The 27,152-nt window shown below is 40.9% G+C and overlaps 1 protein-coding gene across 2 annotated transcripts in view; it reads left to right on the forward strand.

The window, feature by feature from the left end:
• The window catches only part of tln2b (talin 2b), a 78,882-nt gene that overhangs the window by 3,474 nt on the left and 48,256 nt on the right, over positions 1-27,152 (forward strand). For both annotated transcript variants that reach the window (XM_071499001.1, XM_071498991.1), the window contains exons 2-3: positions 26,615-26,788; positions 26,876-26,973. In XM_071499001.1, the coding sequence (XP_071355102.1) occupies positions 26,653-26,788; positions 26,876-26,973 (234 nt within the window). In that variant the 5' untranslated portion in view covers positions 26,615-26,652. The remainder of the gene's footprint in view (positions 1-26,614; positions 26,789-26,875; positions 26,974-27,152) is intronic.

Here is a 27,152-nt window from a genome sequence, read left to right on the forward strand (position 1 = left end):
CAACAACTTTAGTTCACACTTTCAGCCAGGCACCTAATTTACTGGGAATCACAAGTCTTGAACATGATCTTGATACGCACTGAAATACACAACCCTCAAACAGTTATATAAAGAACAACAACAAAGTCATATGTTACCTATTTTGACCCACACACAAAGTGTTGAGAACAAGCAATTGTTAAAGACAAAGCCTCAACTGCGTTTCCGTGCTGCTCATTAGAAAGTGATTTTCCTCTCAGCTGTTACAGTTGCTCCGTCATCAAGAACACATTCCTGGTCGGAATTCCCCAGGAAATGTTGAGTTGGAGGCTGGGAAGTAAGGGCTTTGAGAGCCACTGGAGAGTGTGATTGTTGAACCATATTTAATGCATGAATGTGTAGGAGGTGGAAACTAAAACACACCCCATGCTGTCGCTGTGACCCAGCCTTTGTGTTTCGTGTTTACCAGTGAAATAGATCTCTCCCACGTATTTTTTAGCCGCTGTCTCTGTGATCACAGCCTCTTTAGGGCTTGGCTCGCATCCAGATCTGTTCTTTACAGAACAAGAGGTAGAGGCAGGAACAGGCTGCCATTCTCACCCCTGAACTGGTACATCAGTCTGAAATCATAGTTTCCTATATTTTTCTCCAACAGATGAATGTGGCAGGCAGTCGATACATGAGAGCTACAATGCAGATGGGCCCCAGCAAACACATTCCTAACATGTTTTCAGATTTGAAGTGAGGTTGATCTCCTTTGAAATTAAAGATTTAGTGGGATAAGATTCAGTTGGCTGCATTCATAACTGTTGACCATCATATGAATGTGTTCAGTACAAGCACATTCACAGGTCACTCAGTCGTGGATCCTGTGGCGTGTGGCAGTTTAAGATAATACAGTTTCATTTCACTGTTTTTAGCTTGCAGAATACTTCATAATATCATAATATATAAGCAATATAAATGTATTGTTTTGACTGACAGTAGTAGGTAGGTAATTCTTATGTTTTATAATGATAGATCAGCTGCGTAGACATTGTGTCACACACATCACCTTGTTTATTAATATGACTGTGCATGAATGTAAAGCGAGCAAACAATAGGTGAAGTGGCACCATATTAAAGCTGGCAGTGGTGGCTGATACAGTGCATTTACTGTACATGTGCTCTAAACTGATGCGGCTGTGGCAGCGATGCGTAAGCAGACTTAAGAAGTAGGTCAGTAGATGCCGGCGTGGTGTGGTTCAGGTCAGAGGCAGTGGCACAGCCCGTGGCGCTTCTTATCAGCGGGTCAAATGAGATGCCAGTTTGACGTAGCAGACGACAGGTCTGACTTCACTGTGGTGAAAATTCGGCTGGTGGCATAAAAGAAAAGACGTGTGATCTGCAGGTTTCCTGAACACCAGTTGTCAGCTTAAGTCAAGAGCTGTCTTTGGCTGTCTGGCTGCTTTTGTACGTTTGCAAATTAGTTCAAATTAGTTTTGTGCGTTGTTGTTAATTTAATGAATAGTCTTTCACCTAATCTCTTCATGTGTCTGTGTATTTTGAAGGTTGATTTGGTTGAATTGAGCAGAGTGAGGATCTGACAAAAGCTTCAGTGTTTCTGCTGAAATTGTCAATGGTTCACTGCTGTGCAAAATGGTGTAAATTCCTTTATTAATATTCAGTTGCACTTGTCAACTGTGAGTAAGTAGGTGTGCAATTAACACGACTTAATTTTATTAGGAAAGGTGCAAATACACACAGCATCTTTGTAGAGTAAAACATTCCTGTTATGGTTCCACAGAGAACCACGGGAATGTGATCAGGAACGTGAGCCGCTCTGTCTGAGGCGAAGTGATAATCAGTGGTAAAGATCATGTGATACCTGTGCTCATGTGATACACAGCCTCCTCCGAAAAGGGGAGAGTAGCTGAACTCATTTTGTCTCTGCCATGTCTGTGTCTCTGTATAACATAAGTCTGAGTGAATACAAATATGAATTCATTTGACTTTGCATTTGAGTACAAGAGGAGCTGATGTACGTTATTCTGCTTAAGTCAATATTTTCCAGACAGTGCAAACTGCTGCTTTGGATTTTAATGGTCACAGAATCCATATAAGTGGGTTTATCACCTGGTTGTCTTTGTTCAGTTAAAATGGCTGCTTGTGCTCTGTGAATAGTCACCTTGTTGTAACCTGCCCAGCTTCTTTATGCTCTATTGTGGCCCCTTGTGCTTAGAGTATTTAACTGCCAGAAACTGTCTCTTTGTTGAGAGGTGTATTTGAAGTTGCACTAAAAAAAAAGGGGATTGAGAACTAAATGTTCTTGTGCATTCATTGTCTCTTCTGAATTGCTACATCCTGATCCATGATAAGGACTATAATCACTCCACTACATACAGTACATTGTTTGTGGAGAGCTTTAGTATACCACGTTGTTGTGTTTGTGCAGTGCTTTTGGGAGGGGCTATTTTTTGTTGCCAGTATGACTAGGAAAACACATTAGAGGAATACTCCCCAAAGCTCTTATGGTTTTGGCCCCTTCATCAGCATGCTGGGAGTGTTTTTCACTGGCAGGGGGTCTCACAGGAGCACTACAAGAGCCAGAGGTCAATGACAGTGGGGCAGAGATCCTGGTGATCGAGCCACTTGCGATTGATCTGCATCAATGATACATCACAGCCAAATACAGCTGAGTAGTAGGGGTCCTGCACCGCAGCACAGTTAAGACATTAATCACTTGATGACACCTATGACAAAATTGTTTAACTCACTGACAACAATCAAAGAGCAGCATTTGAAGTAATCCAAGTCAGTGTAAATTATGTGTAATGGGAGATGCCATGAGGTTTAGAGGCTTACACAATTTTCGGACAGTGAGAGCAAAGGCTAGCTGCACTGGGAAAGAGGCGAGATGGAAGAGCAGACAGGGTAAACAAAATGATATTGCTGTTGAATTGGACAGTTGATCTTGTGTTAGGGAAAACTGACAAGGCAGTAGTTTCACATCAAGGTTAATTGAGGACCGTCAGGTCCTTTGTGTGTACAGCAGCTGTCAGGCTGTTTTTGTGACTGTCCGGGGGAGAGGACTCTCCAGTCTGAAGAGCAGCACTGAAATTACTGCTGTCCTCTGCTCTGATCCTCTGCAGGCTGTGAGGGTTGCTGACCGAGCGAGAACTCTCTCTCTCTCTCTCTCTCTTTCTCTCTCTCTCTCTCTTCCTCTCTCTCTTTTACTCCCTCTCTCACTCACTCTCTTTCCCCCCTGGCTCAGGGCTATGTCGCGTCAGCACCTTGAGTCTCGAAGAGGAACTGCTCTGACACATACTCGTCGAAATGATTTCACATTGGCCTGGCAGAAGTGCATTTAGCAGCTGGAAGCTGTGCTGTATAAGTGATTGTGTTACTTTAGCCTTGTATATTCGGCTCATCAGCAGTGCGGTGACCTTGTGTTAAGGGCAGAGGGAATCTCTGGTTACCCTCAGTGGAAGGCAATATCTAGGATTACATTGGTTGCTCTGTTTTTGGAGATGGAATGATAAAGTTGACTCAGGAGTCCGTGACATGATTTGTAGCGATACTCTTCATAAACCATTTTTTACGGTGAACATTTTGAACCTGGCTCAACCTTTGGGATGGGTAAATTGTACTTGGAGTTAGCACAGTCCAGATATACCCCACTGTGTTGGACCATGGTGTGGGCCTCTTCATGACTGAAGAACTCCCAGTAGTCATGCAAATTCAACGACTGAAGGGAAACATGTCAAATAATCTCTCCAGTGTTGCCCTTATAAAGGACAAAACATTTGTCACTTTCCTGTAATGACTATTGATTATTAGCTCATTCTTAGCTCATTTTTATATTAACACTGGATTAAATCCGAATGTGGATATGCTCTAAATGCCAAAACCAAAGAGTTTCTAGCCACAGTTCTGCAGCTGACAAAAATCTGCCCAGCACTAGGAGTTAGTGACTAGCTGGTGAAAATAATGGAGCATTTAGCCTCTGAAGAGTCACATTTATTCACGTATACAATATACAGGAGTTGGTGGAGACCAAAACAGAGCTATGACCTAACCCTACCCTGACCCTATGACCAATGGGGATATGTATTGAATCAATACCTTTTTAGTACTGACTGAATTTTGTTTACTTGTTCTTTGTTTAGATAGTTTCTGCCTTTTTTAATGATACTGTTTTATCATTAGCAGACTCAGATATTCCCTCAGCACAAGTATCAAAAAATTTACCCACTGACCAATTACTTGACTATATCAGTGTGCAGCTCAACTAAGATGCCGCTTCAAGCTCTGGAAACAGACAAATAAAGCATTCCCTGTACACTAAAGCTCATAAGTAAATCTAACATCTGTTAATGTTACTGTATAACAGTTCTATTCACCTGCCCTCATAAATGTGTTGATGTAACCTTTTAACCTTGTAGTTACGCTGATCCTCTGGGTCGAGTGCGACATAAATTGTAAATGGGCGCTGTGGGAATAAGTTCACCTGGCCTGATGGTACAAAATCATTAGCAGAGAAGGCGATTTTAATTCAAGTCAGGCATTAATTATACAAAATCCTGATGTTTCATACTGTAACCTTGTTTGTCGGTACGCTGTTGTTCTCAGAGCTGAACAAGAGCTGAATACAAATGTGGACTTTTCTTCAGAACATGCCATACTGATGGCAAATCAGAACCAGTGAGCTGATTGAGTTTGTGTTCAATTTCCTGTAACTGTGTCAGCAGCCACTGGAGTCCAGGAGAAATTAACGTCCTCCTAAAGCTATAATCTATCTGAGTATGCGTTTTGCCATCATATTCATATATCTTGGCCTGTTAGTGCCATTGCATGACATCTAATGTCGGATTAGTTTAATATACTGAGTGGCTGGATCGAACCTTTATTTCTCTGAAACGTTTCCTGGATCTTGTGAGATTTTGTGTATAAATAAACTGTGAAGAATAAGTATAACATTGTACACTACTAACCAAAACCTCCTGTAAAGTGTAACGGATCACATCATCTGACCTCTACAAGGGAGGAAAGAAAGAGACCCCAGGCTAAAGGAGCTGTTGGCGCGGTCAACAGAACTAGCACATCATATCATGTGTACATTACCTAGTTGATTGTTTCCTTCCATTATGCTCTCTAATTTCTTCCCTGTGGCTATTGTGTTGTGACACTTCAACCTGCTTATGAACATGTGCAGCATGACACGATGGTTATTCAGTGGAATAATCATGTTATTTATAGAAGCATTGTTGAATTTAATCAACATCTCTGAATCATGTTGCCAAAGTCAGTGAACCGTCCAAACACACGGTTATTGTTGTGATGATGCCCTGCCTGTTCAATACAGCACAACATCAATGGACACTGTTTTACATAAGATGATATTCAAAATGCTCTAAATAAAGCAACCATTATGTGCCAACTCGATGCTTGTGTGCACTTGCGTGTTGTCCCAGAGAGCTTCCCAAGCATTCAAGCTGTAAGAATTGCTCCTTTTCATTTTGTGAAAGCATAATATCTGGGCTGCTAATAACTGTATGCAATATTAATTGGATAAAGCAGTGGCTACTCTGACAAAGTAATGGCTTAGTTGCTTTGATTCCAAACCCTTAATGTGCTTTGGTGTATGAACAGATGACAGTTCTGTAGTGAAAAGAAGCCACCAAATCTAGCTGATGTTAAATCTACAAGGAATATTATGGCCCTAGTGGAACAGGGGTATTTTATGCTTATTACAGGCTAATCATGAAGTTTAGACTTATGCCAGCATACAGTTACATTTGGCACTTTGCAGTTCAGTGTTGCAGTTTTAAGATATGGCCACACTCTTCAGAGAGGAAGTTGAACTTTTTTTTCATCTTTGACTGCAGTGGCTGAAGTGCTGCTGGCACCTCAGTGAATTTGTTAAAACCCACATGAAATACTGAAGCATTTGTCATATTTCTGTCAATGCAGTTGGCGCAGGCGAAGAGGATGCTGTAGATGTGGATTACTGAGGACACTTTTCAGTCCCACTGATTCCATGGCGTTTGAGGATGACTTACAGGCCTTGCACACATGGATCAGACCATTTTCTTTTGATTCTGTAAATACAATATAAGGAAAGGTTTTATATGTTTAGGACATGAAATGCTGCAACAGCTGTCTGTTCGGTCTTTTTTATATATGCAACATTTATGACAAATCTGCATCACTGAATTAGAGTGATCATGTCTGAGATATTGCATACTCACCATTGCTTTTACTAGAAGGCTCTCATACACTAACAGTACTCACCTTCATTAAGAAAACATCAAAAACCCATTCTCATACTGATAGATGTGAACAAATTGCCAGGGGTGCTTGCAGTGTGCCGTTGCAGATATTTCTAAGAGAATATATAATGTGCAAAAAACACACAAACAACAGCAATCAACATTACAAGGGACAGTCTGAGAAGTCAATTTTTTCAAAGTCTAATATTAGAGAAGTGTTGAAGTGTTGAAGTCGCAGACATGTATCTTCTCTCCACCTAAATGGAGATGCTGTGTAGAAGTTTAAAATGATACGGTGTTAATTTCCTGCCACCATTGCCATCTGTTCAATCCACTGTGTGGCAGCTGTTAGTTTCTCTCTCCGTCGAGTCTTCAGTTTCCTCAGACAGGAGATTGATGGACCTGTAGCCAATGGAGGGTAACTGCCCACCCACAGTGGACATGTTACCCCTCCTGGGTTATACCCACGAGATGACACCCTCCTTCTTCATTATGGGCGGAATAGTGTCCTATAACATAGCCAGGTGTGTGCGCCAGCCTGAGGTCAAGGGTCAGTCTGATACTAATGAGCAGGACGGGAGATCCTGCCTTTGAAAACAGTACAAAGTGGCTGATGTGCAGCTTGGTGCCATTTCCTCTCATTTGTTTCTGCTGTGTCTCATTCATTATCCATGCTTTCTGCCTTTTTCATAATCCAAAATCAAATGCAGTGCTGCCACATGTGGGATTATTGATGCTGTTATTTAATGACTGTCAGGATCCTTTGCATTTATTTGTGATCTACGATCTGTGTGAAGAACTCATACTTGGAAACATGCACTATATTTAAAGTCTGATTTGATTTCTCTCTTCCTGGGAAAAGGCTGTCATAAATTATAGGAATCTCATGGCTCTGTGAAGCTTTATAAATTCCCGACTGGGAGGAGGGACAAAGAGAGACAGCGGCGGAGGCTCTGCTGTGAAAGGGCGATCTGTATGCAACTTCAGTGGGAGGCAGCATCCTCGACACATGGCACAAGCTCAGAGGTATCGCTTCGAATGTAGCTGGCTTGTCATGTAAGGCAGCTTGCTCTACTCTCTGTTGGAATCAGGCTGCAAACCCTCCTCATTCAGCCACTTGTTGTATAGATAAGGGTTTTCAAGATCGCTAAGGGTATTTTAGGAGGACCTGCTTGGTGCTGAGATTCCTGGATTTATTCATTACCAGCAGTCTTTTAGCGAGTAAAACTATCTTTAATTCAAACCAACAGCACTAATGATGTGCTGCCAATATCTTCTGTGTGCACACCAGGCCTGCACATCCTGGATGTCTCAATGAGATGAATCTGTCTGCCTCCCTTTGGTGCAGAACCGTGGGACTAATTGAATTACACATCCCCCTCCTTAGCTTCCCAGTCCCATGGGAGTGCACAACTAATCATTTGGAATCTCTGTTTTTCAGGACTGGGGAGGGGCAACCACATCAATGCCTCTCCTATGAGCAACCAACTGTATTAGCCTCTGCTATACAGTTGCTATGACTTTTCCATAACATCGCCATACCAACTGTAAGATTAGATGTCATCACTCCAGAAGGTTCTTAACCTATTGACCTCTAAAGGCTGTTGTGGCGCCACAGCTGGTGGCCAGATGCACCCCACAAAGTTGAATTGCTCACTAATGAAAGGAAAGTTCAATTTAGGAAGTTGGTTGATGACTTTTCCCCCCAAGCACAATATTTAAATTTGATAAAGTATAACATTGCTCATGACCTCACTCCACACATGTTTTACTAGACTTTATGGCGTTAGGTTAAATGGTTGTGCTTCTTTGGAGTCTGTGTTTTGGATGGTGTGAATATATTTCATTTTACCTATTATATTCTACACTGAAATGTCCTTGGGAAATAAAATTAGGATAATGGACCTTTCCCTGCCCCGTAGTGTGAAGAAGAGGTGTGCGCTAATGCCCAACATCATTAAATGTCAAACCTGCCAGGAGTCCTAAGCTCACAGCTTAATATTGTGACGAAGGATATAATGAAGATTAACACCCAACACAATTAAGCCCAGTTTACTTAACTAGTCTGGCTGATATAAAGCATTGTCTCCAGCATCCATAGTGCAATGAATTGTGTACAGAGAGGAAAAACAACACAACAAATTAAAACATTGAGTGCAGTGAAAATTAATGCGCTGAAATAATAATTGATTTTTGTGTAATGTATGCCTTGTGATTAACGGTCACTGGAGGCCATACTTTACCTGCCTTTTCTGTTTCTAGGAAATAGATTTTCTATTGCTTTACTTTCCGTCATGATATCCAGGACATGGAAATCAGTTACAAGCTAAGAACATCAGATGCTAATAGTATTTCTTACAACATGACTCTGGATCTAAATACTAAACCGCTACATTAAAGAAAGAATGCTGTACGTTAGAGAGGATGTTGTTCCCCTTTCTTTGCCCTCTGTCAAACATCGGTAAAGCATCGGTGAAACACAGGACATTGGGTGTCCCTATCATCTGCTATCATTATGAATTCCTCTGTCTGTCTGCGGTGCACTCGTTGTCGCCCTTTCATAAATCAGATTTACTGCTACATCTGTCGCACCCATGCTAATGAAGTAACACCCAGTGCAGAGACACAGCATTGATTTCATTTCCTGCCTCTCTGGCTGCTCTCCGGGTAGCTAGATGGAGATTACATGACGATGTCATATAAAAGGAGAGATTAAAGAATCTGTACCCAACTGGAGTGTCACAGCTGTGTGCTCAGCCTCACAATTAGATGCAGACATTTAAGACAGAGCAGTAGAGATGGCACTCAGCACCATGGGCTTCCTCTCTTCTCCTACAGATCTTTGGAGCATAACTTTTTGCCTTGTTAACCGAGGCTGGATGTGGAGGTTGTCAGGTTCTCCTACACATCTCTGCCAATGAGTCGTATGATACTACCCCTGTCAGAGATCTGTGTTGAGGCAACGATGAAATGGATGGGCTGTCCAGTTATTATGGGCCAGTGGAGGGCACATTTCATTGCCCGCCTGCATGCTTGCCTGCCTTCATACCCATGTGCTCACCTAGCGCCTGCAGTCTGACAAAACATGACTGGAAACAAAGTAAATATGAAGGATTTGTGCCATTTCACACAAATTTAATTCTTTAACCTCAATCTTGACCATTAAAAAAAAAAATCATTTTGTTGGTGGTTCCTTATCTCATAAGGGCTGAAATATCCTCATGGTTCCTGTGTACCTTTTAGTTCATTATTACAAGAATAAACTATAGTTTGCAATATGAAAACTGTCAAAAAAGCACAATTGTGTTACACAGATATAGTGCGCTGTTCAATGAGTACAGTGTGTTACAATCTTGTGCAGAAGCAGTTAGTGGATTAATCAATTTGTTGATTGACAGGAAAATTAATCACCAACAATTTTACAAATTGGCAGTTTGTTAGAGTAATTTCTAAAGAAAAAATGCCAAACATTATCTGCTTTCAGTTTCCTAAATGTGAGGATTTGATGCGCTTCAGTGTTTTATAACACTCACAAGCATTTTGAAGACATCACAATGCTCACAGTATATAAAAGGTATCATGAATTGTGAACATTGTGGGCATTTTATTTTTCTTTTTTCATTATTTTATTTGTTTTATTGAATAAATAATTCAGTGATTAATCAAAAAATAATCTCCATAATAGTCAGTAAAACTGTGTCACAGGTCCCGGGTTAGTTCCTCCACATCCTTTATCGATGGTATTTTAAGATGAGTATAGTGTACCATGAGTTAGTACATCATGACTCATTAATTTTAGAGCACTTTCAAAGTATCAATACATTGTGCTGCCCGTCAGACTGTTTACATGAGCTATTGCAACACACACAGACAAATATGCGTTCTCTGTTTTGTGGTTTTATCATTTGAAATTCCCCTGAGGTACAATAATGTTAATGTGTTGAGGACCAAATGGATATAATTGTTGACATGTATCATTTTATGCGCCTCATTCCACATTTGTGTGGCACACTGCGGGCAGGACATTTCAAGCATCAACATCCCATCTGATTCATGAATCCAATCAAGTCTGAAGCAGATGCATTGAAATGCCTCAAGTGTATTTGTGTTAAGGCACTGCAAACAACTGGGGCATTTACAAAAACCCTACACTCTCATGCCTTTAGCACATTACTTTGTTTAAACATTGCCACTGCTTCAAGGTTTTTTGAAATTGCCATATTCAATGAGAGATGCCATTATTTCTGTTTTGCAGTCATGTGCTGCTGAATTCAGGAGTTGTACTGTCTTTACTTGTGTAGTTTCAGCCTTTATCCCACTGAACTGTTCTAAATATACAGTACAGTACTTTATGTGTTGTCCTTAAGGAGGAGGAAAATAGTGAGCCTGACTCTGCCTCCTGACTTACTATACAGCTGGAAATTAATTCACATAGCCTAGAACTAAAGCTGCCCCATTCATTTGTCGTGCCTCTGCTGCCTCACTGACAAACTAAAACCTGACTCGACTAACAACATTAACTCAGTGTCAGATTTTCAGTCCTGTGAAATCCAAAATGCTTACTTCTCAGATAGCCTTTGTGTTGTAATCCGTTTGGCATGGCACACCACCCTGGTTTTCTAACAGCAAAAGCATAATTTACCGCATACACTAGATTAAAGTGAAACCTTAAAGTGCATCTTATGAACTTCCCCTGCTGGAGTACAAGGCACGGCCTGTGGTACTTATGAATTTTCATTTCAGACAGATCCTCACAATACAGCTATTGTCCACTCTTCCTCTTCTTGTTTCTGCCACTCCTGAGCACATTCTCTGCCACTCTATGAACATATGTATTTGTAAAAAAAATAATAATAAAAAAAAAATAATATTTTGGACAAAGGAGCCAGTTAAATCTGCTCAGAGCCAAGTTCTATTAATTACTAACTTTACTGCTCCACATGGGGAAGAGCTTTGGTACATTAAAGCTGATCATGCCCAGATGTTCTTCAGAATAGATCAAGAGATGAGCAGTTGTTAGGCTTCCTAATGAGAATGTTAACTGCAATGAGGATAAATAGTTTGTACAGGATAAGAAGCCGACGTTCTGGTGTTAACAGCTCTTTGATTTCTTCTTTTTGCGTTTGATGTCCTGATACTTTGCTTTCACCTGGTGTAGTTTTTACTTGGAATTCAATCCCACACCCTCTCTCAGTGGTAGCTAATTGCCATGTTCTGTGTAATCACCGCACTTCTCAATTAATGATAAACTGCCAAAAGCTGTCAATGAAAATAATGTGCATTTTGAATAGGCTGTTGATGACACGCTATTTGTGTAGGTTTTGTGTTTAGTGTAGATAATGAAATGTTCTCATAGCAACTCAAAAAGCAGAAATAATAAGTGTTCAAGTTATCAGCTGGCTTAATGCTCCTACTTAACTAATTGGAAGTCTGTGTCAGCATTAATGAGTTGTGTGCTATGGTGGCAGAATTCATTGAGGCAATTAGTGAATCTCAGAAAGCCTGACACTTCATGGGAAATCGCTGAGCCACACAGTTGTTAGGTCACTCACAACTGACAGCAATCAGCAATACGCAGCCCCAAGAATGACCCCTGGTACACTGACAACGACAGTCATCCACATGAGAATGTCAAATTAACCGTTATACTGATACATGGAGTGCTGTATGAAATGATATTATGAATCGTGTAGTCAGTTTTGTTGCATGAGCGTGGTGGGAAAATCTGTTCTGTGAGTGAGCAATTAACTCGCCAGAAATCAGCAGCAGATGATGAGGAAACTCTGTGAAAGAGACTTTTGTGATCCTCAACATCAAAGTTGCATTCAGTTATCTGGAGTGCTTTGGACCCCAGTTGTTGGCTTTGGAATGAGTTGTTCAAAACATTTTGCAAAAAGTTGAACATCCGCATCATATGTTTTCTGTGAAGCAACATTAAAGGGTTAATGGAGAAAATACATTTGATCAAATACTGTGCCTAAAGTCAGGCCAGCAGCTCTGTGAGGCTTGGGCATAGTGAGGATTTGAGCTGAATGCTAATGTCAGCATGCTAACATGACAGTGCTAACGTGCTGATCTTTAGCAGGTCCAATGTTCACCATATCCATCATCTAAGTTTAGCATGTAAGAATGCTAACATTTGGTATGCAGCTCGAAACACAAACATTGCTATCTGTTTGGCAGGTATTTGGTTATAAACCAAATACAAACTAAGTTTTGACCTGATGTTGTTGTGAGATCAAAAGTCAGGGGATGACAAAAGTCATTAGGACACATTTCTACGAACAGTAAATGTCTGTATAAAAGATTCATTGCAATCTTTCCAGTGGTGGTTGATATACTTCAGTCAGGACCAAGAGGGTGGACTGACTCACTGACTGACAGGACATTGGCATCCTTGAATCCATGTCTCTTTTAAAGACACTAGAATATACTCTCTCATGGAAATAACAAATTCTATAATAGTCTTTTCTTCATATTCCACATTTTCTGTATTGTGTGTACAGAGGCTGAGAAAATGGTTCAAAATTGTTTCTCAGGCAAAAATGATAAGACTGTGTCTCATCCAATTCAATTTCTTTGACTGAGAAGCATTGGTCAGAGAAAGCTAGCTGATGTGTAAGAACAGCATGAAGCTTCAAGTAATTTTGCAATGCTGCAGTGTCTTGCACATGAGCCTGTTCTCCTGTGGACGCGACGCGAGAGAGGAAACTGAGATTAGCATGACAATTGTGGCAGGTAGATGTCTTATCCTTACAATTCTAAGACTTATACATTCAGTGTAGATGCATCTTTGATCATCAAGGAAGCATTGTGTGATGCAAAGTGTAATTACTCTGCAGATGGGCTCGTAATGGGCTTTGTCACCAACTGTAGTTAAGATTTCAATGATAGAATATGTTTTTCATTCCCTCCGGATATGTGTTATATACCAATCACTGAGAGGACGTCAGGTAAACCAACACAGAGAAAAGCTTTTTTTTTTCTAATGGGCTTCGCTTTCAGTAACCTCGAGATGCAATGTCACAGGCTGGCTCCAGACTCAGTTTTGTGTTACAGTACATACATTAGGTGCACCAACACACAATAGCCGAAGGGACAGTGTTTTTGTTCCACTGTGTGAAACCCTGTCCCTCTTTTGAAGGATAAAGGAGAGTGACCTGTAGAACTGTGAGATAGTGAGTGGTGTAATTGAAGGGATGCAGCATCCCCAGTCGCTGGGTGAGGTGTGTCGCTTCTGCCCAAATGGGAGTCAGTCAGCCACAAATTGTCTTTGCTTATTGGCATTAATCAAGGCTCTCAGGGAAGGATGAGGGCTCCTGTGTTGACTGGGCTCATGTCTGAATTATTGTATTATGTTGCATTATTATCATTTCATGGATTTTTAATCAGCACAGTGTGAGCCATTAAAACTAGTTTCTTCAAGGACAGGATACTCTCGCAGTTTTTGTCAATTTGAGAACAGAAATGTTCTCACAGTTGCTGTGTCCTTCACCAGACGCTCTATCTTTGACAGGCAGGGTAACAGACTTAGATTGCAGAGAGGAAAATACCTTCACCTTCAAGTATATTTTGGTCGCTAAACCATTTAGTTTCCCTAGTTTCCCAGGTCCCAAGGGGTTGTTGATGCCATTTATTGGTTGATCTTTTAAATAAATTGGGTAAAATCCTTGCTCCCAGGGTTACTTATTACTTAGAGTGAAAACGCTATAAAATAAACTATGAGCAAGAATATTATGAAGGTTTATGTACGAACACACTGCTCTTTAAATGTAATGTCACGTTTGCAAAGTTGTTATGCACAGTAACTCTGAAAACGACAAGCAGTGCCTTAAGCTTGCAATCTCTGTCCTCTCTTGGTGTGGTATGTTCAAGTGTTTTTGCTGAAGCATTGCAATTAAGTATGTACACTTCTAATTCGGTTTTCTTAGAACTACAGCATGAATATTAAATTGGCTACAGGGTTCTTAGAGATTAATTATACAAACATAAGAATAAACTCAAAATCTGAAACTATTTAGCCTGAAAGAAATAATTGCTTTCAGCAAACTCATGCATGAGCCATTTGTCCTGTTCCATGACTACAGCACATCTAAACTTGGGACACTTTGTCAAATTTGTGGACCACATTGTCGATGGAATGATTTATTTTCCTGTATCTTTCAGGCTATTGTGTGCACACTGATAACCTGGCTACCATGACATTCGTAAGCCTGCAACTAGAGAAATGTTCATTACTTTGTATTTGCACACTGGTGTTTAGTACATGTACACTATTGCGAATATACTTTAACAATTCTATTCATCATAATTTAGCGCTGCGACTCGAAGCAAGAGGCAGATATATTACAACAACAACTCCATCTAACATGCACCTTCTTGATACTCTTGATGGTGCAACAGCCTTGCAGGATCTCTATGAGTTGGGAATTTATCAAACAGGGAGATAATTTATTATACAGACAGTGATGTGCATCCTCACGTGATTGTAGACCTTGTAGAAATACTGTATACACAGGACTTATTTTAAACTCAGTGTATCAAACCATTTCCTCCATGTATGATAATAACTTTGTCTCTGTAGATGCTCATTTATCTCCCTAAAACATGAAGGGTTGGTTACATCTTGATATTGTTGTTGTGGAGGTTTGTTAGATTGTCTGTGAACAATTATCCATAGACCAATGGACTGCACTGCACAGCTGAAATCATTACTTCCAAGTTTACATGGCTCAGATGATCCAATAAAATAATACAATTACTATGCAGATGCCGTAAGAATTTGTTTGTAGTGGTGACTAAAGGGGTGTACACATTGATTTATACATTTCTGGAGGCACAGTATGAATTAAATTGGCTCTTGGGTGTATAGTGTTTAAATCAAGGTATGAAGGTCAAAAGTATTTGCTTGAAGAGAAGCGTGGGCTTCTATAAGCACAAATTCCACTTAGGCATGTATATTTATGTCGTGTCTGGCATCATTTTCTTGGCATTTTGACAACTTTTCTCTGAGCTACCCCTTAAACCTGCTTCACCCTTGAATAAATTGCAATTTCCTGTTCTCATCCATTACCCTAACGATTTCTATGGCCAATGAGCCTTCGAGCTATGCTGGGTTTGAGCCTGATGATGCGCTTGGCATTCAGCTGCCAGTGAGAGTCAGAGAGTGCTGTGTGTTTTTTCTGCACCCACATTAGATGTTGTGCATCCAACAGTCTTTAAGCTCATTACGGTAATCAGGTTAAAGAGAAGGGAACTAGGGAGCACTTGGCCTGCGGTATGTTTCCTCTGGAGTTCCCCTGTGAGACGGAGAACCTCTCACACAGGCTCCGGCTGAGCTTCTGGGACCCAGCTCTGCAGACGCCTGCTCCTAATGATCGGCGCCTGCTGCTACTGTTTGTATGAAACCCTCACTGGGTTATTCAACTGCACCCATGCTGTCATAATGACCAGCTTGTAATTGTAAAGAGCGTCTGATATACAGTCTTTCTTTGCAAGGTTTCTGATCCATTCATTGTGGGTCACACTAACACATTTAGTGAATAGCAAATCCTGCTTTCTGCAATTAACTGTGTTTTTGCACAGATGAGGCATAAACAATGACGCGCAGATGAAAAACAGTTTATCTTCCCAAAACTGCAAAGGCGGCACAGCGAAACAGCAGAATGGTGACTGTATTTACAAATGAAGAATAACTGTGTATGGGAGAGGTGTTTGTTCACTTTTGCTGCTTTTGGTTTTGGAGCTTATATTTTGCTGAATCACAGAAGCTGTGATTCTGCAGTAATAATAGTCTTGCACATTGGTCCCTCCTATTTGTGCCTTGGTTTTATTTTGTATTTTGGGTTGTAAAATATCTACTGAAACCCTTGAACACTTACTGCTGTGTCTTTTTTATCTAGCCTCACCAGAAAGCACAGAACAAGTTCAATAAAAGTGCACTTCAGCTCATATGTAGTAGTAACAGCTTGTCTCTTTAAACCCTGAGTGTGTAGCCATTGAAAACACTTCAGTGACCATCTTAAGAACCACTAATGAAAGTCAGAACCTTTTCTCAATCGTTGGTTTCTTTTGCAGAGTGAACTGCACAGAAATGGCCCCATTTTTTTTTTTTCTTTGGAGCTGACAGAAGCCACCTGACCTGGGAATTGCCCCAAACCAGGGTTGCCATGGCAACCAGCAGATGTGGAGCATGAAATAGTGAGGCTGCGTGTCCTTAACTAAGCATGGCAGCATCCCTTACATGCTCCACTCGGCATCGTGGGGCTCCTCTGTCTCAGTGTAGCTCCAGCTGCAAGTTGTGTCCAGAGGTGTACAGCTGTGTTTCCCCTCTGTCCACATGACACTGAGCTGACAGCATGCACAAAAAGAATTTCAAGTAGTCAGCATGGTTCTCTCGGTTGACCTTGTTGCGCAATATGCTAAGGATATCCATGCTGTGTGTGTGGGTGGTTAGTTGACCAGATGTTTATGAGGCGGATTTAAGCCAGAGATGTTTGTTTCTAGTAATCAGAAACACTTGGATATAGTGCAGGGGTGGAAATCCAGTGAGAAGGCTGAAAAAACTTGTCTACGAAATAATGTGATGGCAGAAAACTTGTATGGTATATAATTTATGTGTCCCTGAATTGTAAAGTTTATTTCATGTGATGCTCTCTAGCTTTATTTTATGTTTCACGTGACCTAACCAGATCCCAGGGGTGGAGAGTAACTAATTACAAGAGCTGTTGTTACTGTAACTGCATAATTATGCCACTGTTTTTCCAAAACCAAGAATTTTACTTTGAATGAAGTAAATATTCCACAAGGCATTTCTCTCATCTACTTTTGGAAAGACAAGAATAACAGAGCAGTCTACACTTCTGCTCTTATGGCAAAATCATAATGTTTACTTTGAGCTTTTGTTCTCTCTTTAAATATTGAGAAAGCTTTATACATGGTCACCACTTTGGAGAAAGTCACCATGAACTTTTTATTGTTCCTATTAATGTCTTTTTTTTAGTTTTTTTTCTATTTAAAAACATGGAATTTGCTCTTTTCTCAAGATGATATGTTTTATCTAAATAGGCGAGCACAAACGAGAAATACATTTTTGTTATATAGCACCTCTGCTCACCTTGGGATTGTAGCAGCAGGATATACCAGAAAGAAAAAAACTGTCCTGTGAAAAACATCTTTGAAACACTCTTCAGACTCCCAATTTGCCAGCAGGCCTCCTGCACACAGCCTCCGCTTGAAGAACTTTCTGAAGTGTGCAGTATTTGTCTGCGGGAAAGTTGTTGTATACGCCTTCTCCAGCCAATTTAAACATTTGATTCTCCAGTGCTTTTAGTCCTCGCTGAGAGAAAAACAAAGCTGCAAGGAGTCGCGCAATGTTACCGCGCTCGGAATGTACTCCCATGTTAACAGAATAATGGAGTTTTTCGTTTGCCTTGGCCTTGCACAGTTTACTTTCAACTTTTATTGTCCACTCTAGATGTTGATCGGTCATTCTTCATTTTGGGAGGGTAGAAAGCTGTTTGATTAATTGAGGAGAGGGAAAATGTTCCTCCTTAAGTGCTTTCTCTGTATGTTCTGTGTCTGCCTGTCTTTACATACGTCTCCTCCACCACACTGTGGGGATCAATGCACCAGCTGACGAGCCTCACATCTCTCATTGCAGCTCTTTTCTGCAGCACCTTCAACAAAGCAGTGTAACGGAAGTGACACCTTCCCAGAGAAGTGTTTTAATTTTTCAGACATGCTCTATCAAAGTGAATCAGAGTCAACTCCCTCAATCTCTTTTTCTGCTGAACACTTCCATGCACGTGTGACAGGATAGCTGACAGGCCTTCTGGATGAAACTGGGATTGTATAGTCATGTACACACAGCCCTACATAAAGCAGCCCTTCACACTGTCAGAGCGCTCTCTCTTTGACCTTGTCTGCTTGACATTTAAAAGCTGGAATCCCTAAATCACTGCAGAGCTTACCAAATGACCCTGGAAGCAGTTGCAGACGTGGACCTGGGGGCAGAGTGGATGTGGCTGCTGCTGCTGTCCAGCCTTATATGTCCAGGAAAAGGTGGGCACAGCAGCAGCCATGGCAACTGTGGGCAGAGTCGCTGATCTGGAAACAATGGGCCAACAACATGGCCTCTCCCTGAACCTCCTCTCATGCAACAACATGATTTCACTCACCATCGACAGGGGATTTTATTGTTACAAAGGCCACTTTGATACTGTTGTAAGATCATTCAGTGTTGCCTTCTGTAATGCTCTACTAAGCTTACTGAGAGTACAGATGATAACACAAGACATAGGGCAGGAGAAACTAATAGGAATTTAACTGATATGTGTTCTTAGCTACAGTAAATGATTGATTTTGCTTAAAAAGCCAGAACAGTGAATCTCCACCTTTTATATGTCACGTTTCTTCCTTTACAGCATGCTAGAGTATAATAAAATGTTGATAGAGTCCCTTGGGATATCACACTTTGGAGTGAAGCCAGTGCATGTTCCGTTCCACTGCTCTTGATACTGTAATCAGCATGCAAGTTGTAGTAGGCTGTCAGAAATATGAGAGAGAGGCTCAGCGCTGGGGAGGCAGCGCAGGCAGGAGATTGGAGTCACCTGATTTACAGGACATGACACTTCAGGCAGAGTGCACTGGTGGAGGGAGCCAGAGGTGTGAGAGTATGATCTGATACTCAAAGGCCCTCTGCAGGATGATCAGTTTTGTTGCTGTTGTTTGTTTCTTTTTTCTTCCATGTTTCATTTTATGATAAAGTTATGTTTGGCAGACAGCTCTTGCAGGCTGCTGCTTTTCGTAAGTAATGGCTGCCTCAGTTTGAGTTTCCCTCATGGTGCAGGGAGAGTTAGATTGGCACCGAGATGATGGGAACACTGGTTGGCATCTTACGTGTGACCTTTGTAATTCTGACGCAGTGATTTCATGAGCCGGCTCTGCCTTGTACTTCTATAGCCTTACACTAATTACTGTCACATCTGCGAAGTCTTCTCTCGCTACTCCTTCATCTCCGTGTGCCTGTCTGTCTACATTTGATAAAACTCGATTTCACTCATGTTTTAACTGTAATGCTGGCACATACTGTTATCCTGCTATCATGGTGCGAAGTGTAGGAGAGAGCAGAAATGAGGCTTATCACCACCAGTCTCCCTACTGGTCCGAGTGACATGGCTGAAGGAATCTATCAGAAGACACTGTCTTTGATTTGGTTTGATTTTGCTGACCACTAAAACACGTCTTGTGTTGTGAGTACATTGTGGGTATGCTGTGTACTGTATAGAGTGGATTTCTTGTCCACCATAAAATGTAAATTCACAACATGAAAGTGTCAGTGTAGATTCTGGGTGTTTGTTATCACTGTAGAGACATTATAGATGTTTGCTGCTGATGCAGTATATTGTTCCTTTTCTTTTTCTTCCTAAAATATTATTAAAATACAACAATATTATTATTATCAAATTTTATTTTCTCCATCTCACTATTTCTTTGCACAAATCTGCACCTGCTCTTGAGAGGTGGAAACATTTCCATATTAAACTAACCTTCACAAATAGATTGAAAGTAAGTCAGTAAATACAGCAGAATATGCAAACACTTCATCATTTCTCCTCTTGTGATTTGTAGAATCCAGCCGTGAGCATAAAGGACCTGAGTACACTTCAATGATTGCACACAGATTGCATCTTACTTACTTACAGGCAAACTGTGTCTGGTGCGTTTTTTTAATAACCAATAGCACAGAGGAGGCGGTGTGCTATGTTCCCATGTTCAAATGTTGTTAAAGAGCAGCTGTGTCACAGCTTACAGTATGTTTCCGATTTTCAGTTGGTAGAAGGATTGAGCAGTAATGGTGGTGTTTCTCTAGTTGCGTTTCCATTAACCTGCTTAATGCGCAATTTGAAGTTACAAACTTAAAAAAACGAATAGGCTAAAGGAAATGTGAATTTTGAAAAACTCAAATGTCACAAAAAAAGCTAATTGCTTGCATGAGGTTGCTTTTTTTTCCAGACTATTTGACAAAGAAATATTTCGCAAAGTTGAAATGGAAACACTGTTTTCTTACTCAAGTGGTGGCGCCTACCGTATCATGCCCCAGGGAGCCAGTTCCAACTGAGAGGCAGGCTACTGGAAATCAGTTTTATTTGCATAACATATCTCAATGGAAACACAGACTATTCGCAATTGTGTTTTATCGCTTCTATTTTATGCAAAGCAATGCAACGGAAACCCAGCTTCTGAGCAACTCAACATGCAAATATGTATTGGTTGATCTACTACATTTCGGTTCATGTTTATGTTACCATGTGAGCACTGACATACTATATTTGACTGTGTATGACTGAATATCTGTCTATATTAGCATTAACAGGGAGATATAAATAATTTCATAAAAATGAGAAATCTGTCGCCGTAACTGTGGGTTAAGAAATTCTTCCCAGATTGAACATTATGAAGCATGTCGACATCAAACCCCCCATATGCGGTGAACAGTACATAATAGGCAAACCTGTGCGGATTGAATGGTTGAAGCCACTCGACAGCATCACAATAGTCATTCATACAGCTATCACATTTCTTACAGTGTGTTCACAATGTTAACTGATGTTCCATGTGAGACACTGAAATGTATCTTCTTTATTTAGCCAAAATTTTTTGGGACTTTTTATTTTTAAAGTCCAAAACACTGAACTATTGACTCCAAACATGTTTCCTGTCTCACATCATTACATCACTTTGTCTGTATTAGTTATCAGTCAAAAACCAGATGTAGGCTAGTGGACCAGAGGCCATGAGAGATTTATGGTTAAAAATGTAGTTGATAATGATAATGAAATCATCGTGGGCTGAGTCCTTTGTTGTTTTGGGCTGAACTGCACCCATCAGTGTATGTAATGGAAGAAAAATGTTTGGGCAACATCTTTCTGAGACACTATTAACCACTACCACTGAGTGATTGAAGAACTAGCTCATTGGTTGACTGACTGCAGCTGCTGGGTGGAGCTCTCCTCCTCCTGTAGCTGTTTCTGTCTCCATCCATTAGGAAGCTCATTCTTCACAGCTTGAAGTGAGGATGAGGGATGGTACATGTTGAATAATGCCATGTGTTGTAAGACTCAATGTACTGACTTCAGGACTACCTAAACCAATAATATCTCAATAGCCAAGTGTGTACTTTACCCACTCTGATCATTTTTCAATGTACTGAAGGATTTGCTCTCCGATCTTCAATAACTGCAATTTAAGAATTAATAGGTTTCTTTTGATCTATTGTCATAAAGGTGTGGGTATTAGTGACTATCTTTGTCTTTTGAGATTAGGGGGAAACTGTTACATTTATTTCATTGCGTCTGCTGTGCTGCTCTTTTCGAAACGTTGCTGCTGGAGGACGCTCTACATCGCTGGATATTTTTAGTGTAAGAGGAGCTGTTCTCTCTCGCTCCACGTGACCAGGGCAAGATTCATAATTTCTGTCAGTGTCTATAGCTTCCCTCAAATTTGCATTACAGCAGAGGGTGTCGACTAGGAGCAGAGCATGTAGTCCTCAGAGTGTGTCATAGCGGCAAGGTTCATTTTTAAATGTTCAAAAAATAAGCCGTTGTGACTGTGAGCGGCTCTGAATATAGAGCGCTGGTCCGGTGCCTTTTTTTATCTGAATCGACAAGCACTGCTTGACTAACACTCTATTAAGTAAAAATAATACTGTGCAAGCCACTTATAACATGACAGCTTGTTCATACTAATCCTGGTGAACTTTAAATAGCAAGGGCCAGTTCTGCTTCATAATGCTGTCCGGTGATAGCCGTTTCCTGCAGGAGCAATGATTAATTTATGAAACGTATGGCGGAAGTGATAAGGGTGGAGGTGAAAGCCTTTGACTTATTAATTATTGGAATTGTATTCGGGTAGAATCCAGATTCAGTGGGTGTTCTCTGCAAGGAAATGAACACAAAGACACCTTGATATATGGACATTTGGAAATGGTACATGTAATAAGGGCTTGGTTAATTTTATATCTGCTAAGAGAAAAGTAGACGTGATGCTGAGCAGTTTATCTGTATTGATACACTCTCTATACCTTCTAAAGGAAAAAATGCTCCATACATAGCTCTTTTGTCAGCCTATGAATATTTGACTTTTCGCATCGGTGGACCATAATCATATTCTCCTCATGTTTTCAATGTGGTGAAGGCAAGTTGACAGAATGATGTCTCTGTGGCCCCATGTGTTACTGAGATTACAGCCCTGGGCTATTAAATAGATGTACAATCATTTGCTATATGTTTGTTGTAAATCAAATATGTCCCATAGTCATAATAAAGATGTATTAATGGAGGTTGATTAATGCCTACCTCTTGTGTACTGTTAGGGATCTGATATACCAATTCAAATTAGGATGTGAAGTGCTCAGAATGATAACCTAGCAGTCATTAAATTTAGAGGCAACATGCTGCAAATAGCACACCTGACCTTGACAAGGCTCCCCACTGTGGGGCTGAATGGAAATGTAGTTTCTGGATTGCAGGAATATTGGGTTTGAATACAAGGATGATAAAAAAAAAAACAACCCTTGTTTGCTGTTATGTGAACCACCACTGGAGTGTCTGTGTTCCAGGAAAACTTAGTGGTCTCCAGAGACATACCGAGGTCCTGCAGGAAACTGACCTTGCTTTCAATCAGGCAGTGGGATAAAAGGCTGTCAGTGCAGAGGGATGTAAAGAGGAGAGAAAAGGAGGTGTGGTGTAGAGCATTTTCGCCAATTAGCATTTTCTCAATGCACGCGTTCTTTAATCCTGCTGTTCTCAACAGCCCTGAGAGCTACTGAGGCCAGGCTTAATCCCAGCCTGGCATTCAATGTCACTGACATACTACATGCTTAAATTACTCAATAATAAAGGCTCACCAGGCTGGAGATAATTTGGTATAGTAAATACAAACTCTGTGTATTTGTGAGGTTAGTGAGGGCTGCAGTCACAGTATCCTCCTGCTGCTTTACTGGCTACTTCATTTCAGCTTTGGGGTTATTTTCAATTGCACCACAGCTTGTTAAAGTCTAATCTTCAACCTTTACAATAGTAGTGCTTTCTTATAGAGTCGGCATACTAATCTACCTTTTATCGCAGAGTGGCTGTAAACTCACAGAAATTGCTGCTGTTTGTGTAAGTAAGACAAGAGATGTTTGCATCTGCATCACTACCTCTGTTTCTGTTCAGAAATGCTGCCAATGCAGAAAGAGTCTAAAATGCCTTGCTTACCAGGGAATCATTACTGTTTCTCCTGTGATGTCCGTTTAATGGGCTGACCTTGAAAATCCTGGAGCAATGTGGGTGGATGGTTTAGATTTGGTTCTTTAAGAATATGGAATTGTAGATGGTATTCATTTGTTATTGTTTTACATTTGCATGATTGCTTTCAGCGTTTATACTGTGCACTCATAGATCTTAAACTGTTTCATTTGGTTGGAGAACATGGCATGTATTTGAAAAATATAAACCATGAATATGTTTAAGAGACAACAGAAACCTGGCATCTGATGCAAATTGCAGGGGACAGCCTTGTGCAGTATGGCTGACACGTACAGTACAGTAATTGCCATATGATTGTTGCATTGAACATGTTCAAAGCAGCTGCAAAGAGCATGTGTGCGCTTCACAGTTGGAAATCGTGGCTGTGGCTCCTTGTAGTCCAGGCGTATTTCTCAGAACAGCTGATCCTGGCTTTTGTTGTATTCTACCTTCTCTACATTCTCGTCTCTACTCAGCATGAGAAACACACAGGCATTTACTCTGGTATTGATCAAATAAAAACCACAAATTTGAAGCACAGCATTGTTGCATGGTGTCCATGTAAGTAGGTTGTTCATTCACATCCCTTCAGCTTCACATTTGTTGTTCTGTTAGAAGCATTTTGGACACTGGTCCAAACAAACCGATCAGCCATGCACCAACACTGTTTAAGTTTCCTGTCCAGTTGCCTCCTTACGTATGTGACAGACTGGTGCATTAATCGCTGAAGGGCTCTGTGCTGCTGCTGGTATTACAGTCAATCATTAGAGTTGCATCCTCTCCAGATGGCACCTGCCTCCCCTGGTCTCTATTGAATTGTCCATGTTTAGACTCCCCAGCAAGCTGCTCTTTGGCCATTTTCATGTCTTAATATTTAGTAGTAAACAAACCTAATTCAATAAAGGGTCCCCCTCTGATGGATCAGTGATTGTCATGGGAGTGCTTTGAAATTAAATTTTTTTTTTTTGATCTACCTAGTGATGTAGGAAGGGTAATGAAATAAATAAGATTCAACACAGCCTCTCATAAGTGAGTTGTTGTCATTGCTCCTCTCTCAGACTCAGATCCATCCATGCTTGAAAGCAGAGCTAATGAGGAGCTGGCTGCATTGGAGTGTTTGCACTAGGATCCTGGTGAAAAATGTGCTCTCAAACTACTGTAAGCTCAGGGATTATCATTATCCTCCTGGGTTTCATCATGTGGTTCCTGTAGTACTCTGAAGTGAGTGATGCTACTCACAACAGATATTAAAGTGACTGTTGCTTTAGCAGTAGAGCTACAGTAATCTATTGCAAATAACCTGCCGTCGGCTTTTTGAGATGGTACCGTCTGAAATGTCCTTGTGAAACTTCCGCAACAATATAAATGTTTTATCTGCACTATCTGTATATTTGGTGAGTGTACATTGTGAGCCCACAAACGTGCCCATGTGGCCTGCTGTGTTGTCAGTCTGGGACCTCAAGCTGCTTGTCTAGAAGTGGGTATCTGTAGAAAGAGCTGGATGACAAAAACTCGGTGGGGCTTCTCCACCAGCCTGTACAGAGGAGAGCTCATGTGGCGCCATTACCCCCTTCCTCTTTGTGCTTGTCTTTCTCTCTTTGTATGAAGAAAAACTCAGGGAAGGAGAGGGTCTATTGGAGAGGAACCCCTGTCCGTGACAGAGTAGCAGTCACAGACGTGTTCATTCACAACTCGATCATTATAGAAAATTTACTTCTCAGACTTCCTCTGCTCTGGCTCAAAAGGGGTCTGTGGACGAGCTGTGAATCCTGAGCACAAAATAACTCTTTGTTTCCAAGTGTGACTGACGTCTGAATTGTGTCAGTGTGAAGATTTGAACTTTTGCCTTTATATCCAACTATGGAGAAAAATCTTCTTCTGGTGTTACAGTAGAATTTGGAGGATAGTGCAGCTGAATGAATTCATCAAATGGTCAGTCACCAGATAATTAGTTGGCAACTATTTTATTTCAGTTCATTGCTTTGGTTATTTTCTAAGTAAAAATACCAAAAATCCATTCCACTTCCTTAGGCTTCTATGATATTAAACTATACATTATACATTATTGTGTTTTGGACCAAACAAACAATATGAACATGTTGACTTGGGCTTTTTTTCTTTTCTTTTCTTTTCTTTTTTTTTTTTTTTTTTTTTACAATATTCTGATGTTTTATGGATCCAATGATTAATCAATCAATGGGAAATATATAATATAATTAAGAATATTGATAGAAGCCCTGGAATATAGTCACATCAGTATTTGAATCTATGCTGATATACCACTCTTCTTGCCTTTGAAGGCCTAATTTGCCTAACTTTTGTTCACAAAAAAGTAAGAACAGGATTTTATATATATAATGTAAATAAGAGGCGGAGGGCCTCCCTGGTGTAGATGGCCCTATTTATCACATTCATCCCACTCCCTGTTAAAGGCAAGGTCAAGGAAGAGGAGAAACACACTGCAGTATCAGTCTCTGTCCTCTCTTGTGCACATGTGTGTCTCAGAATACCTGAATTGATTCACCTTAATTGCGGTATGTGATAAAACACCCACTGATTGTCTCACAGTGAAGTCTGCTGCTGGGGGAGAGCACAAGCCAGAGGAAAAGGGAATAATTATGCAGTGGCGGAAACGTCATTTTCGGTGTTTTCACTCGGCTCCTGTTATTCCTGCCTTCCTTCACCTTTTTTCCCCCCCTTTTTTCTGCTGAAAGATTATGTCGCTTGTCTTGGTTCAACTAATGCTACACACACTGCAAATCAGACAGAGGCTGTCCATACACGTAACCCCCTAATATCAGAACAGCAGGGGGGAACGAGGAGCTGCTGAGACAGGATGCAGTATAACACACATTCAATTTCACAGGTGAAAATGTCCCCAAGAAGGTAATTGTGATGATTTGTTCTGTACCTTGCGGTGTTTTATTCTGCCCCTGAGACTCCCTCTTCACACTTTCGAGTATGATTGTTTCTTGAGAGGACATTTTAATAATGGCTTGTTGACATCAGCCACATCTATTGGAGATATTAACCAGCAGTATAACTTTACACGTTCTGAACCTCACGTACTGTTTGTGCTTCTGTGTTTTCCAGGTGTGTAGGTTGGTGAGGCCATAATACTACCCACCAAGATGGTGGCCTTGTCGCTAAAGATCTGTGTACGCCAGTGCAACGTGGTGAAGACAATGCAGTTTGAGCCATCCACGCCTGTGTATGACGCCTGCAGAATCATCAGAGAGAGAGTACCAGAAGCCCAGACAGGACAAGGTTGGTGAATGACTCACAAATGGTGAATCTACAGTAATTCACATAATGGAAATCTATAGGAATCTACATTTGCATACTCTGTTTCAGCCTCAGATTATGGCCTCTTCTTGTCTGACGATGATCCCAGGAAAGGAATCTGGCTGGAGTCTGGAAGAACCCTGGATTACTACATGCTGCGAAATGGGGTAAGATTAAGTCATGTAGTCTGGGGTGGAGAACTGTCAGTGTCACTTATCATCTCCTAAAGTGATTTACGTTTTCTGGAGGCACCTGAGATATTTATGCGTCCCTGCTCGCTGTGAGCGGCTGCAGTTTACTGTCGAGAGCGATCAGCGTGGTTGTCGATGTAGCTGAGCTTCCCCTC

Source organism: Trachinotus anak, unplaced genomic scaffold (assembly GCF_046630095.1).
Source record: "Trachinotus anak isolate AG129_WGS33_773 ecotype Australia unplaced genomic scaffold, CSIRO_AGI_Tana_v1 ptg000002l, whole genome shotgun sequence".
Taxonomy (NCBI): domain Eukaryota; kingdom Metazoa; phylum Chordata; class Actinopteri; order Carangiformes; family Carangidae; genus Trachinotus; species Trachinotus anak.